At 33.2% G+C, this 14,811-nt stretch overlaps 1 protein-coding gene across 1 annotated transcript in view; it reads right to left on the bottom strand.

Moving 5' to 3' along the window:
• Positions 1 to 1,725: 1,725 nt before the first annotated feature.
• The window catches only part of LOC136989662 (putative leucine-rich repeat-containing protein DDB_G0290503), a 103,445-nt gene continuing 90,359 nt past the window's right edge, over positions 1,726 to 14,811 (bottom strand). The window contains exons 21-22 of the mRNA XM_067287885.1: positions 6,986 to 7,051; positions 1,726 to 2,122 (exon numbers count right to left, since the gene is read on the bottom strand). Of these exons, the coding sequence (XP_067143986.1) occupies positions 2,063 to 2,122; positions 6,986 to 7,051 (126 nt within the window). The 3' untranslated portion in view covers positions 1,726 to 2,062. The remainder of the gene's footprint in view (positions 2,123 to 6,985; positions 7,052 to 14,811) is intronic.

The raw sequence follows: 14,811 nt of genomic DNA, 5'->3' as shown, positions 1-14,811 counted from the left end.
TTATACAATAAAGTTAGCTTTATTTTGTTAGAGAGCATGTTCAAAATAACTGCCTTCAAGCATCAATGCAAAGAGGTAGATGGTTGAGCATGGTGTTAAATTACTGATTCCTGGTGTCACTGTTTCACAGGCCTCTCTTCTCCAGTTTGCCAACTTCAGGACTGATGGGTACACATCATACACTGATGCTCTTAGATAATCTTATGGGAAAACATCCAGAGAATTCAAGTCTGGAAAACCTGGTATACTTAGAACAGTGGCATGTTGTCTTATCCAGTGGTTGCCAAATCACTTTGAAGCACTTACACATCTGTCTGCACAGGTGTAACCAGGAAGGCTTGGGTTCCCTTCATAATGAGAAAGTTAATATGAATGTTAAATATAAGAAAAATAACTTAATTGCAGAATTAAATACTAGTAATTTATGTTTAATTATATAATTGATTATATAATAAAGTGTGGAGTGATTCATATTAAATTTTACCTTCGGTCTCTCCTACATTGGATCTGGTTACGCTACTGCTGAGACAGTTTAGAAATGAGGTGGATGTGCCATTGTGTTGGGACCAAATCTTCTGTAGTTGTATCAATTGCAAATCATAAAGCCATTTATCCATCATGTTTAGGATGTTCAGATATTGGTTACAATTCAGAATGATGTTGAGAAGCTGCTTGCCCTAAATTCCACACCAGACATTTAGGGTAAAATTCAATTGTGTCATATATGTTGTTTGCATTATGGAGCATGCTTCAGCCCCATGGTATACATTGTAATGCTCATACCAGTGGCGTAGCGTAGTGGGGGCGGCAGGGGCGGCCTGCCCCAAGCGGCACTTATAGAGGGAGGCAAAATTTCACAATAAATAATAATATCTTGTAAAATACCTAAATAAGGGGGCGGCGAAATTTTCCTCTGCCCTGGGCGGCTGACACCCATGCTACGCCACTGGCTCATACACTCCATTCTGGGAAAACAGTGCCTCATCAGTCCATAAAATGTGCTGAAGGGATTATGGTTTGTCATGCTGTAAATTTAACATCATGTTGTACTAAACTGCTGTGTGGCATCCTCTATATATACTAGTTGCAGATAGTGAAATGGGTGCATGTCATGGTAAAAATATCTGGTGTGTTTTTGTTTGTTGCAGTCCACAACCTAACTTAATATAACCATTGGTGAAATGACTGTTTTTGTCCCTAGACAGATGTTTAAGTGGACATCCTGTATATTTTTTGTTATATTATTTTCATATTTTTTGAATCGTGATGATTTTGTTTTTAACACAATATAATCTTTACAAGAGATTGAATAAAATAAAGAAATCCTATTGTAATTTTAAAGTGCATATTAACACATACTCCTATCATATCAACAAATCATCACATCATGAATCAGTTGCCCTCATTGGGTCTTGATCCATGACCTTTTAAATTCTGAGAGCTTTGGCAAATTCTATACAATTTTTCAGCATATTCTAATTATTTACTGATTATTAACAGTAACTGTCATGACTTTAATGGCCATTCCAGGGAACAAATTATGCAAAATTTCTATTTTTATTCCAGCAATTTTCTGCAGGTTATAAACACTAAAATATGTTATTTAAAATTTCACTTAATGTTTTTGAGTTGAACTGAAATAATATAGATGTAGTGTGAATTGCATTAAATTTTCACAATAAGAAATTTTTATTTATGCATTTATTTACAAATGACAAATTATTTATCATCTACATAAAAAATAATAATTTCAAACATACTGTTTTGTTTTTTTTACAAATTATTATAAACAACTTTTGTAAATATACATATTTTATATAATGTCTTCATTTTTAAATACAATTCAAATTAATGAAAATGCAAATTTACCACTCCTCATATTTCTGATGTGTGTTATCAAAATTAACAGTTTGTAAATAAAAAAGATATCTTTATAGATTTTAGAGTGTAGTTAAATAAAACATTCAACTTAAGTTATATACCTGATACAATAACTAACACAAACATTCTGTTTTTTGTCATTATCTTCATTTAGTCAATGGAAACAATATAAGGTCAACAGTTAAAACATTAAAGAAAATGACATTAGATGATGACTAAGTCGTTGTAGAACATTTTTCCCCTGGAAAAATAAATAGTAATTAAGAATATCATTAAACACCATGAAACAGATTGATCATATTGATACACTTCATTATTATTTTTCAATGGTCAATTAATAAAACTAATATAAATTAACTTCTTTAAATATTATTTAAGTAGATATTTAATTTAAATAAAACTTTATTTTAAGTTAAAAAAGTTATTTAACTTATTATATTCAAATTAACTCCCTATCATGTTTACAAAATACAAAAAATTATTTGTCAAGTTGCTTGCATATATTGTTGTATTACAATAATAATAATTAGTTGAATAATAATAAATTTATTTAAATTAAAAATATAGTTAAAAATATTGAAACATAAAATTAATGAAATAAAAATTTTATTACATCAACAAATCATACTTAAAAAAATCCAGAAACAAACAGTCTTCCTGATTGTTATGAGATTAGTAATACAAACATTTTTATAATAAAATTATTATAAAATGGCAAAGATTTTAATTTTGAGCATAGACATGATTTTATAGAAAAAGTATAAATTGTAATAATAAATAAAATCTTCATTAAGTCCAACTCCTCTCAAGATAAAACACATGGCCCAATTCCTTGATCTTTGTATGTATTTAACAACCAAAACTTAATAGCATCAATGCCCCTTATATACAAGGCACCTTGCCAAATTTTGTTTCTTAATCTTTACTCCATTTACCAGCTCAAACATATTGCATCATGACTTCATTAATAAGTATCCACAATGCATTCTGGCATTTTCATATTGCCAGATCTCATTTTAGTTGATTATTAAAAAAATATTGACAAAAATTTCACTTTGTAATCTTACCAAATATGCCTAAACAGATACACATTTTTGAAAGTGCCACATGAAATTCCGATTGTGGCTGGATTTGAAAATTCAGAACATGCTGTGGTTGATTTTTTTGCTCAATGAGTGCTTTCTGTCTTTGAGCCTAACATATATGTGAGAACCAAAAGTAGGAACAACCTCATCTCACTGGGGATGGCCATTATTAATCATTGAAAGATGAGAATGTATCAATACTTCAACTTTCTCAGGCTATTGTCAAGATCTCCTGACACCAGTTTGGATAAAACTATCTCACATTCTAACTTGCAATTAGACTTTTCCAAAAGGAAAGGAATATTAAAACTTTCCGGAATTTGAGGGGGGTCTAATTTGAAACATGAGCTGATGATGAAGTTAGGCATAAACAAATCGAATGAGATAATAATTAAAAGATATATTTATTAAGAAAAATCATCATCCTCTATATACAATTAATATGAAAAATTATCTAAATGATTAAACATAATAAAAATGAAACTAAGATTCTTCCTTTTGGAAGAAGGAACTCAAACTAGCCTCATTAACTAACTTTAACTGTTGAGAGAGAGATCCAGATAATGATTTATGTAAACTCTCTTAAGAGAGTTTACATAAATCATTATCTGGATGTCTTCCATGTGAGAGATGCATTGATGTGTCCCATGTGGCATGATGCCATAATTTGTATATAGTTTATAGGTTTATATTATAATTTTTTTTCTTTCTTTCCTCAATCTTTTTCATACCTATCAACTTCTATTGTTCTCTAATTTCTTTGTTCCCCAAAATTCGAGAACTTTCTACCCACATGTAATTCCCAAAGGAGTGGGAGGCGAACAATGGGTAGAAGGAGGCCCTAGGGTGATCTGAAGGGAGACAGAGCCATTTTTTGGGTAGATGCCAGAGAGATCAAATGGATCAAGGAGAGACTCTTGGTCATTTTGTTAGTAGAAGACAAGAGTACAGAAGCTCGGTGTTAAAGCCAGGAATAGGATAAGGAGACAATATAGTAGGAGTCTTCAAGATGTTTCGCAGAAGGAACATCTAAAAAGAAAATTCGAGGAGAGGTGCAGACACTGCCTGAAAGTGGAGTAATGATCTAGCGAGACAAAGGAAGTTAAGTCAACCTGAACCACTGAGGGAACATTCAAAACAATCAGGTACGCCTATCCTATCTCTCTTCCTCCTTCATCTATCTATGTCTATCTTCTATCATTTTTATATAAGTAGGTTAAGGTAAATTTAAAGAAAATGCGGCCTGCACTTGCATAACTTCAAACCCAATATATTGGATAACTCCAGGCGTCTAAAGGATTGTAACAAAGATTTTTATGAATTGGATTGTATATATTTGTGTCATGAAAAACCTTTTTTTTTGGGGGGGACTTGCCTCTGAGTTGGATCCTGTATCATTCTAAAAAATCTTATGTTCGTACTCAATAATAAAGTTTTGTTCTTTGCATTATATCCTGTCGTCGTTCGAGTAATCCCAAACATCACACCCAAGAGGAATTCACATAATTAAATATCTAGATTCCTTACGTTATAACTTGCCTCTTAAAAGATCAAGCAAGCTGAGCTAGGTTTAAGTTGATTAAACTGTACTGAATTAGTTGGCTTAACTTAGCTTGGCCCAACTGACATTTGGAGGTGACCTATCACCTTTTATATGAAAATTTCATCTAATCAGATTATTTGAAATAAACCCTCCATACTTTTGATGTGTGACGGAAGTCAGGTGGTCTTATGGATAGTGTGTGAGAAATCCCACACTATTGCTTTTGGAGAAACTGTGTCATTTTCCTCCATCAAAACAGTAAGTTCCTTTTTTAACTTCATATAATTGTTACAAACAGATAAAATTTCTATCAATTATGTTTAATAAAATATTTTAACAAAATTTGTTAAAGTTAATCTCTCAGCTCCAGATTCTCACACATACATAGCCAGAAAAGTAAAATTGTAATATCATAACCATTGTATTTAATAAATTTGTCATCATATTCTAAGTAAACAATTTGCAAATGCACAATTTTTTGATGATGATATTTATCAACTTTAAAAATTTAAAGCATGTTTTGTGTGGAATAATTCAACCAGGTATTCCAATGGAATTCATAATAATGATCAGATCATGCAGTATAGTATAATTATTTCATTAATAGAAATGGTTAATGTGAGCCCAGGTATACAAAATGGCGGCGCTTCCGGTAACCTCCATGGCAAGTGTTTTTAGAAAAGAAATGTAGATGGCGCAGATAGTAATGATGCCTGCGTATGCAAATATCCATAAAAAAATTCCGTTCAGGAAACATGAGGAATAATGTGAATTTCGAATTTTGCTTACGATGTAGATGGATTATGCACGTTGTTAATTTTTTAAAAGTGTCTGTGTTTTTTTAAAGTTTGTACAATTTACTCGAAGTCTCAAGTTATCAAGGAAGAAAGTTTGTCAATGGTAATTAACATGTTAAATGTGTCCTTAATGTGTTTAATGCGTGTTAAATGTCATAAAAGTGTATTAAAGGTGTGTTAGCATTGTGTAGGTGAGATAAAAATTTTGTAAAGGGTTTATATATGGTTCAAATTTGCGTTTAAAGTGTGTAAATGTGTTAAATGTGTTTAAAGGTGTGCAAATGTGTGTTAAATGTGTTAAATTTGTCATAACCAAGGATATGTAATAGTGATTTCCGACTCGAAAGACAACGTGAACGACACATGGAAGGTTAGGTGGCCGTGGATCGCAGGTGCCAACCTCTATGGAGACGCTGCCTATCGTAGATAAAAAGGCGAGAGATGTGAATCGTAAGACTGCAGTTCTTAAGAGGAGTAAAATTTATGTACAATACAGGCAAATTTTGTTCAAACCACTGATGTATAGAATCTCGTAATTCACTTCGTCCATGCATCGATTAGTAGTATGATGACTTTTTTATTTTTCGTTTCTGGTCCAAGAGTAGGAAAAGTAACCAAAAGCAGGGAAAAAAGTAAGTAGCAAATTTATGTTTTAAAAATGTTTTAGTTTTAAAAAAGTTTAAATATAGGCGCGTTTAGGTTATTGTCGACGGTTGCCATCTTGTTTGCACATTTGCATGTGCATACAATGGCACCAAAAGCGCCACCGAAGCGCCACCGGAAGCGCCACCATTTTGTATATCTAGGCTCACATTAACCATAGAAATATATTTTCACTTTCCCAGCTTTTATGCATACATAAGAAAAAGTATTGGAACTTTCCATGGTATGTATTTGCGTGTGTTGGCATCTATTTCATTTAATATCTTAGAACGGGGGTAAAGATTAAGAAGCAAAATTTGGCATGGAAGCTTGTGTATAAGGGGCATTGATGCTATTAAATTCTGATGGATAAAGGTTGAGGGAATGGGAGATAGAAGGGAGTCATAGGTCAGTCATACCAAGAGTGGTCAGATTTAATGAAGATTTCACCTGTTATTAATATTTATAATTTTTTTATAAAACTCATCACTACTTTCAAAATTAAGTTTTTTGCCATTTCATAATAATTACTAATACAAATTTTTTTAAAATAAAATCTTGTAACAACTGGGAAATTTATAAAAATCTTTGCTGGATGTTTTTCATATCTTACATAGCAATTTGATGGAAAAAACAGAAATTAAAACAATGATATGAAAATAATATCCATGATATTCACGTAAATTTATTTCTCCAAATTCCTCAATACAGCTAAGCTATTTGTTTGTTTTGAGATCAAGATGTACAAATTTTGATACAAGATGTTAAATCCTAGTATTTTTGGTCTTTCCAGCTGATTTTCAGGGTTAACATGATGACAGAAAATGCAACTCTGATTCTTCAAGTCATATTTTCTGTCATTATTGTCTTGAAATTCTGAGGATTGGGTTTAATAAAATGTTTTACATCTTGATCTCCAAAAATGCAGATATCTATTTGTGTATATGATATTGTTTCAGCATAAATTACCTTATTGTAAAATTTATAAAATAAATTTATGTAAACTGAGAATCAACTATAGTATTATTTTGTCTTACCATTTCTTTAAAACATTCATCTTTTGCTAGTTCCACTTTTTGTATATATTTTATAGCAGCTTTCTTCTGAAAATTATAAAATAAATATAAGTCCTATAAAATATATATCTTTTCTTTTAGAATTAAAACTCACTTAAATTTTAAAAATATACACAATGTCTAGTAAATAACTAGCATATGGTTGTATTCCTAGTACATCTGCTTTAGCTAAACTGCTGGAGATAACTAAATAATTTTCACTTTTAAAGAAAACAGTTCCTTTATGCTTTCTGTTTTGAAGTCTCTCAATATACTGTTGCTGGATAAGCTCATTGTATAATGTCATGATTACTGATACCAGTCATTTTTTTTTTTTTTTATGGGAGAACTCACAAAATTGATTCATGTATTTGGGATCTTCAACTTCTTTTCGTGAGTAAGTGTATTATCATAGATTTAAGAGGAGACCAATAAACAACTTTTTAACTTATAAGGTTTTATACATTTCATAAACTTTAAACAGTGCAAAGTAAGTGCAACAACTACCGTATTTTACGGACTATAAGATGCACTTTTTTCTTCGAAAAATTGCCTCCAAAATTCAAGTGCGTCTTATAGTCCGTAGCGTCTTATAGGTATTTTTTTTAAAAAAATTGCTTAAAAATTAAGGTGTGTCTTATAGTCTGTAGCATCTTATAGTCCGTAAAATATGGTACATTTTTTATTTAGAGTTCAGGAACTAGTAAATCAAATTGTCTCTAAGGTGCATAGTAGCAGGTTGCTACTATGCACCTTAGAGACATGCTCTAGCAGGTTGCTCTGCATCTCCACTACTATGGGAGTGTGCAGCTGTTTGTAGGCATTTAAAAACGACGGTGAAAGAAAGAAAGATGGCGGCGCCTGTGCTATTGATAGTATCGTGATGGAGGAATCTATAATTCTAAAATATGAGCTTTTAAAGACAAAAGTATGAGGAATTGTGAAATTTAACCATAAAATGGATATTTGTTGAAAGAGCATTCAAAATAGCCATGAAAAAAATTAAAATGCTGGCTACCATTCGAAAAAAATTCGAAAAGACACTTACATCACCGTGTGCACTAACTTGCACTTTCGCAACTTCTAAATTTTCATTCATAGAACGACATAATGGACCCGGAAACAAAACTATCTGAGCCATGAAGGATGCCATATTGCTTTCCACTGTAAACTACTGCTATGAGTGGCTGTTTTTGCTGTTCAATGGCACGCACTACGACCAGAATTTAGGAACGCATTCCGCAGGAATTTTTAAACAGATTTCGCTTGCACAAAGTTATGCGGAAAAATAAAAGAATGCACCCTAAGTGTATATACTTGAGTTTTTGAAAGTACTAAAAGAAATGTTTCAAATGTACAGTACATTCAGCAAAGTTGGATAATCACTGGGATCTTAAAGTGGAAGTTGCTTATCTATTTTCCTCTGGTAATTTGAACTATACAAAGTTTCCTCTATTTCTGTCAAGTGATAATTCAATGAGTGATAAGAAGACTTTATTTAATCAGTGAGCACAGTGTTCATTTTTCTTGGCTACTTCTTTTATAATAAAAAGAAAAAATATGACAAGGCAACCTCTGTCACACAGCAGAAAAGTAAATTTTTTTCTTGTAAGCAAATGCACACACGTCAGTCATGTCATTTTCTCATGAAGTCCATGTTTAAAGTTATTTATTTCAATAAAAAATAATAAGTTATGGGCCCAGTCCATGTGAAGATAAGAAAAGTACAGTTTTGAATGAAAGAGACCGTTTTGGTGGACCTCTGAAGTTATAATTGGTTGAATATGTGGGAATGAGGATGAACAGAAAGAAAATGGCTGTCAGTGGGGATTACAAGGGAATGTAAATAAGCTTGAAGGGCCTGAAGACTAGGCAAAATGAAAATGGCATGCTTCTATGGTGTTGCATTCATACGGATTACAAGATATTATTAATGGTAAGTGTGTGAAGATAAGTGTGAAATGATTTACAAGATATGATTTTATATACTAAATATCTTTATTTTGTGTGAAGTAAAACAGGTTTTTGGGATGGTTTTTGGGTTTTCTCTGTCCCAGTACAAATGAATAATATGAGCCATACTGCAATTATTATAACAGGTTGTTACAAATTCTACACACATGACACACTAAATTCCCATCCCCGAAATATTTGTAACACATATAATATTAACTACGACTACACGCTTATAACTAACTACAACTAAGTGAGGAAGAAAAAAAATTCAGAAACGAATGATAGAATAGAGGAAAGCAGGTACCAAATACTTGTGATGAACTTGGGGTGGTAGATCTTCAGAACATTTTAGCTTTCTAGGAGTTGTTAGATAGTTCTTACCCTTTTCCAGTTTGCTACAATGGTGATTGTAGAGCTCAATAATCTTTCTTGATTGAATTTATCTTGATTCTTTCATCCAACTTTATCTTCACTCTGTGCTGCCAAAATGCACCAGATAATTTCTTTTTCTGTCCTGTCTCGTCAGAGTCTCAGCCAAGAATGACCATTGTTCACACACACACACACAGCCCTCAGGGCCACATTCATATCTTTTGTTCCAAAGGGATTAGCCACCACCACCCAAGAAGAAAGGGTTGAGAAGAAGGTTTCTAGAAGAGATAAACAATAGACAAAGGAAAGAAAGGAACTATACAAAATTAATATAAATACATATATACAATATGACGAAACACCACAGTGTGTATGTCTTGAGTTACCAACAGATGAACAAAAGGCAACATAACTGAGTGGCAGAAAGACAATATGCAAGCAGCAAGTTTGATAGCAAGTACTCTAAGTAAACCAATTGGTGAGCTTGTGTTGACATGTAACAACATAAAGAAAATTTTGAATAAATTACACACACGATTTGAGCACAGCAGTAGCAATGTTTGAACATGTTAATTGGTTATTCAAAAGGGTAAAATCAATGGTATTGGTAATATATCTAAAAAATCTTTTGTAAACTCTAAAAATAAAACTTATTTTCAAATTAAAATTCAAATAAAACTACTCTTTTATATCTGATTTCAAGTGATTTAACTAGCGTGCAAATAATTAACGAAAAGATACTATACTTCAACCAAAAACTTCTTATTTATTAAATTCTTAACTCCCAAATGCATTTCATGCAGAGTAGTTTTACTTGAATTTTAATCTGAAAATAATTTTTATTTTTAGAGTTTACAAAAGATTTTTTTACATGTTAATTGGGTTAAACAGGATGAGAAAGAGGACATTAGTACACATGTTGCCAAATTGCAAAAGTTATTTGTGGATTTAAATGATGAATTAACAAAACACGAAGAAAATACTTTGTCTGAAAGAATATTAAATGGCCAAATTTTATCTATGTAGGCTGTTTTTTTTTTCCACCCTCCAATGATCCATAAAAAAAGACAAATGTAAATAACAAAATGAATTTATTACCAAAAGTTAGGTACAAACATAATTACTTTTCAACATAATCACCATGAAGAGTGAGGCATTTATCATAACTGTGGATGAGCCTTTCCCTCCCCTCTTCACAGAATGTTGCTGCCAGTGAATTGAGATGGGCCCTAACATCGTTTTGAAGATCGTCATTAGTCTTGAACCTCTGTCCTCCTAGCCACTTTTTCTGTTCCGGAAAGAGGTGGAAGTTGCTCAGCGCTAAATCAAGGCTGTATGCTGGGTGTTTAAAAGTAGTGAAGATTTCCATCTTTCAGACTTCCACTCAGCTTGGAACTTTTTAATGTGTGAAGACTTCCACCTCTTTCCTGAACTGAAAACATGGCTAGAAGGGCAGAGATTTGAGACTAATGATGATCTTCAAAACAACGTTGTTAAGGGCATCTTAATTCACTGGCAGCAACATTCTATGAAGAGGGGATAGAAAAGCTCATCCACAGATATGACAAATGCCTCAATCTTCATGGTTATTATGTCAAAAAGTAACCATGTTTATACCTAAAACATATATAAAAAATTAAATTTAAAACAATGGGGTTGGTTGTATATATACATCAAGAAGTATAATTCTAAAAATACACCATTTTTACAACAATTTAACAAGTAAATAAAACACTCATTCTATTCAACTTTGAGAGATTTACGACAGACTTACTAACAATCAAGAAATAAACATTTATTTTACCTTTTTTTCAGAATCCATATGTATTTTGCCTTTTATTGCAATCAAATGAAAGAGAGCTATGAATGCAAGCCATTCACGAAAAAATGGAATCTCTAAAACAAAACGATACATGAAGGTTAGTCAAACGTCCGAAGGATGCACAAGTTTTGAAAAATCATTGGCTTCTGTGCAAGAATACTAAAAGTGATGGAAACATTCGCTTCAAAGCTCATTAGTTGCAAAAGGTTATGTCCAAAAGCTAGGAATTGACTATGAGGAAGCATTTAGTCCTGTTGTACATTATGATACCACTTGGACCTTGTTAGCAGTAACAGCTGCAAAGAATATGCAATTGGAACAGTTCCTTTCCTGAATGGCATACTTGAAGAGAAAGTGTATTTGGAACAACCAGAAGGTTTCGACAATGGTGCCAGTCGGGTATGTCTCCTGAAAAAAGTCTGTATGGGCTTAAGCAAGCACTATGTTGCTGGAATAAACAATGCATCAGATTTATGAAAGCAAGTTTTCAAAACAGTATTGCAGATCCTTGTCTTTTTTATAGAAGCCAGAATAAAAAATAGACTCTACATCACAATTCTGCAACAAAATTTGATGACAAGCAACAAAAATTGATGACAAGGTCTCTCAACAATTTTCTTGGAATGAAAATAAACAATATGAAGATGGATCAATTACAGTAAGTCAAGAAAATTACACAAAAAGAATATTAAAAAAATTCCAAATGGCTGAATCAAATGCAGTCTCAACCCACTGGTTGTGAAGAAAGTGATCTCGATGAGGCAGTGTTGTCTGATATACCCTATTGTGAGGCAATGGGCTGTCTCATGTATGTTGCAACAGCATCTCATCCAAATATCGCTTTTGCAGTGAATAAGGCTGCTTGAGCTACAGAGAAACCAACTGTTCAAAATTGAAATGAGTAAGAAGTATATTTTAGTACTTGAAAGGTACTATGAACTGGGGCATCATTTATAATAAAGAAGAAGAACTGAAAGTCTACAGTGATTCTGACTTTGCTGGTGACAAGAAGACAAGACATTCAACAACTGGAATCATTGCGAAATTCTCGGGTGGAGCTATATCATGGACTAGCCAATTACAAAAAGTAGTGGCAACTTCCACAATTGAAGCAGAGATTATTTCAGCAAGTGAAGAAGCAAAAGAATTAATTTAGCTACAACATCTATTGTCTGAATTGATTGAAATACCAGAGCAGAGCAGTCTCCAATGCTTTATATTAATAATGCAAGTGCCATAAACCTAGCAAAGAATCCGGAATTTCATCAACAGTCCAAACATATCGAGGTTCGACATTTTTGTGTATGTGAAAGATTTTTAAATGGTGAACTCAAATTGGAACACATCAACAGAAAGAACCAGTTAGATGATCTGTTGACAAAGCCACTTGAACCTGTTCAATTTGATTTGCTAAGAAAAAAGATTGGTATATGGAGGTTGTACAGTCAGCAGTTCTTGGCAACGAACTGCTGACCATCTTGCCAAACAAGCTGCAAAGTCTTCAGTCACTAGTACTTTCAGTTTCATTCCTATCTTGTACCCTGTACATCAATAATCATGTCAAGAAGCAAATCTTCATTCTCTGGCAAGACAGCTGGGACCATGACACCACTGGTAGGCTCACCTACACTTTCATCCCCAAGGTTGACACTACTGCCACTTTTACCCTAGTTACACCCTCACTCAGCTACTTACAAGACATGGCAACTTTAAGCAATACTTGCATAGATTTAACCTTGGAGACAATCCACAATGCGACTGTGGTATTCAGGAGGACCAAACACTTTACTTAGTTTTTTCCTGCAATAGGTACAATCACATTAGGGATAGTTTAATGAGAGCTGCTATTCTTGAAGGGTACAACTGGCCTTGCAACCCCGCACCAACTCATTCACATGCATACAATGTTCCGTCATCTACTCACATTCATATACATTAGTGGGGCTCTTGAGAGCACTCACTCCAGGGGCACGGATGGCAAATAGCTTTCCCTTGCTATGTTTCAACTGTCGGTATATAGCTGCCTTTCAACTTTGTATTTTAATTCTTATTTTCCATCTTCTTTTCAGTCTACATTTGGTTAGTTTAAGTTAGTCCTAATTGTAAGTTAGATTAGAGACTGTTAAGTTAAGTTAGGTTAAATTAGATTAGAGTTTGTTAGCTTTAGTCATCTGGTTAGGTTTATCCTAGATTATGGTAGGTTAGTTTAGTTTAGTGAGTAAGTTAATGTTTAAAAAAAATAAAATAAATACACAAATAAAATAATAAATAAAATAAAAAAAGAATTTGGGGTCTTGCTCGTTTGTCTTGTCTAGTTTGTCATTGTGTTCATTTGTTTTTTGCACTGCTGTCTAGCTGTTAAGTAGTATTAAGATTCTTGCTTGCATTCAGTTTTATTAGTATTAAGTAGATAAAAATCTTCCTAGTAACAGCCACTTGGCACTAACCACTTAGCTATTTGTGATGGCACTCAATTATTGGTGTTTGCTACATTAAGGTTTTCTTTTAGACCCTTTGGGGGGACTACGGCCTTGCAGCCTAAAAACTGCAAGCCAACATCAAACATAGAGGTACAGTAGCCATGCGTACACTGTTCAGAAAGATCCTACCTTTCTGTACTGTCTACCTCCTCTCCCTCCTTCCCTCCCCTTTCCCTTACCCTCTTTCTGCCGGCTAAACACCTAGTGTACAGCCAATGTCTTTCTTTTATGTGTGTATATGGAGGTTGTAAACATGTAATCATTAAGCAAATCTTATTTTTTCTTTCGGAGGAAGTGTTACAATAAAAAGAAAAAATATGACAAGGCACCCATTGTTGTGCAGCAGAAAAGTAAACGTTTTTTCTTGTAAACGAATGCACGCAAGTCACTCATGTCGTTTTCGCATGAAGTCCACGTGTAAAGTCATTTATTTCAATAAAAGGTAAACATTTCAATACAGTAGACCCCCTAGAACACGGGTTCATATAACACGGATTCATATAACACAACGAAAAAATTGCAATCGTGTTCGTATAACACACTAAAAGACACACATATAACACAGTAAAACATCATTGCCGACTTGTGTCGCGACAGGATTGGTCAAGTCTAGACCAATAGCGGATATTGTACAAACCGTTCAGTTTAAACGAGCAGCGGACCTACTAAAAAACCATTTATTATTTAATGATAATAAAAATTATATTTATATTAACGATGTTTCCAAAGTTCAGCGAATTTTTCGCAGAAAAATGACTTATCAGGAAACACGCGCCCGCCATTCAACAAGCCACTCCACAACGAAAACAAACTTAAGCAATGGCATTGTCGAACAGTGCACACTCGGTAAGTAATCCTACAATTTTTTGTTTATAGCATAGTTTATATGGATTATTCCCAAAACATTATACGTGATTTGGAAATGTCGAGTCAAATTAGTCTAGAATCGATTAATTTTATGGAAGAAAACCTTTCAAATAGCCGTAGCCCCTAAACTGCACAAGTGCTGGGCTGTGATTGGCACATGTATTTAAGTGACTCGTACAACATGGATTCATATAACACGGAACATATCTACCGTGTTATGGGGGGGTCTACTGTAATTTAAACTCTGTGCGTTAGGTCCTGGAAGTTTCATGGACAGAGACTTGTCTGGAGATTTGGATGCTGTAATTATT

This window comes from Centruroides vittatus, unplaced genomic scaffold, assembly GCF_030686945.1.
Source record: "Centruroides vittatus isolate TY-2023 unplaced genomic scaffold, ASM3068694v2 scaffold_752, whole genome shotgun sequence".
NCBI classification, from domain to species: domain Eukaryota; kingdom Metazoa; phylum Arthropoda; class Arachnida; order Scorpiones; family Buthidae; genus Centruroides; species Centruroides vittatus.
Note: the sequence above shows the minus strand (reverse complement) of the source record. Positions and strands in the feature narration are given on the sequence as shown.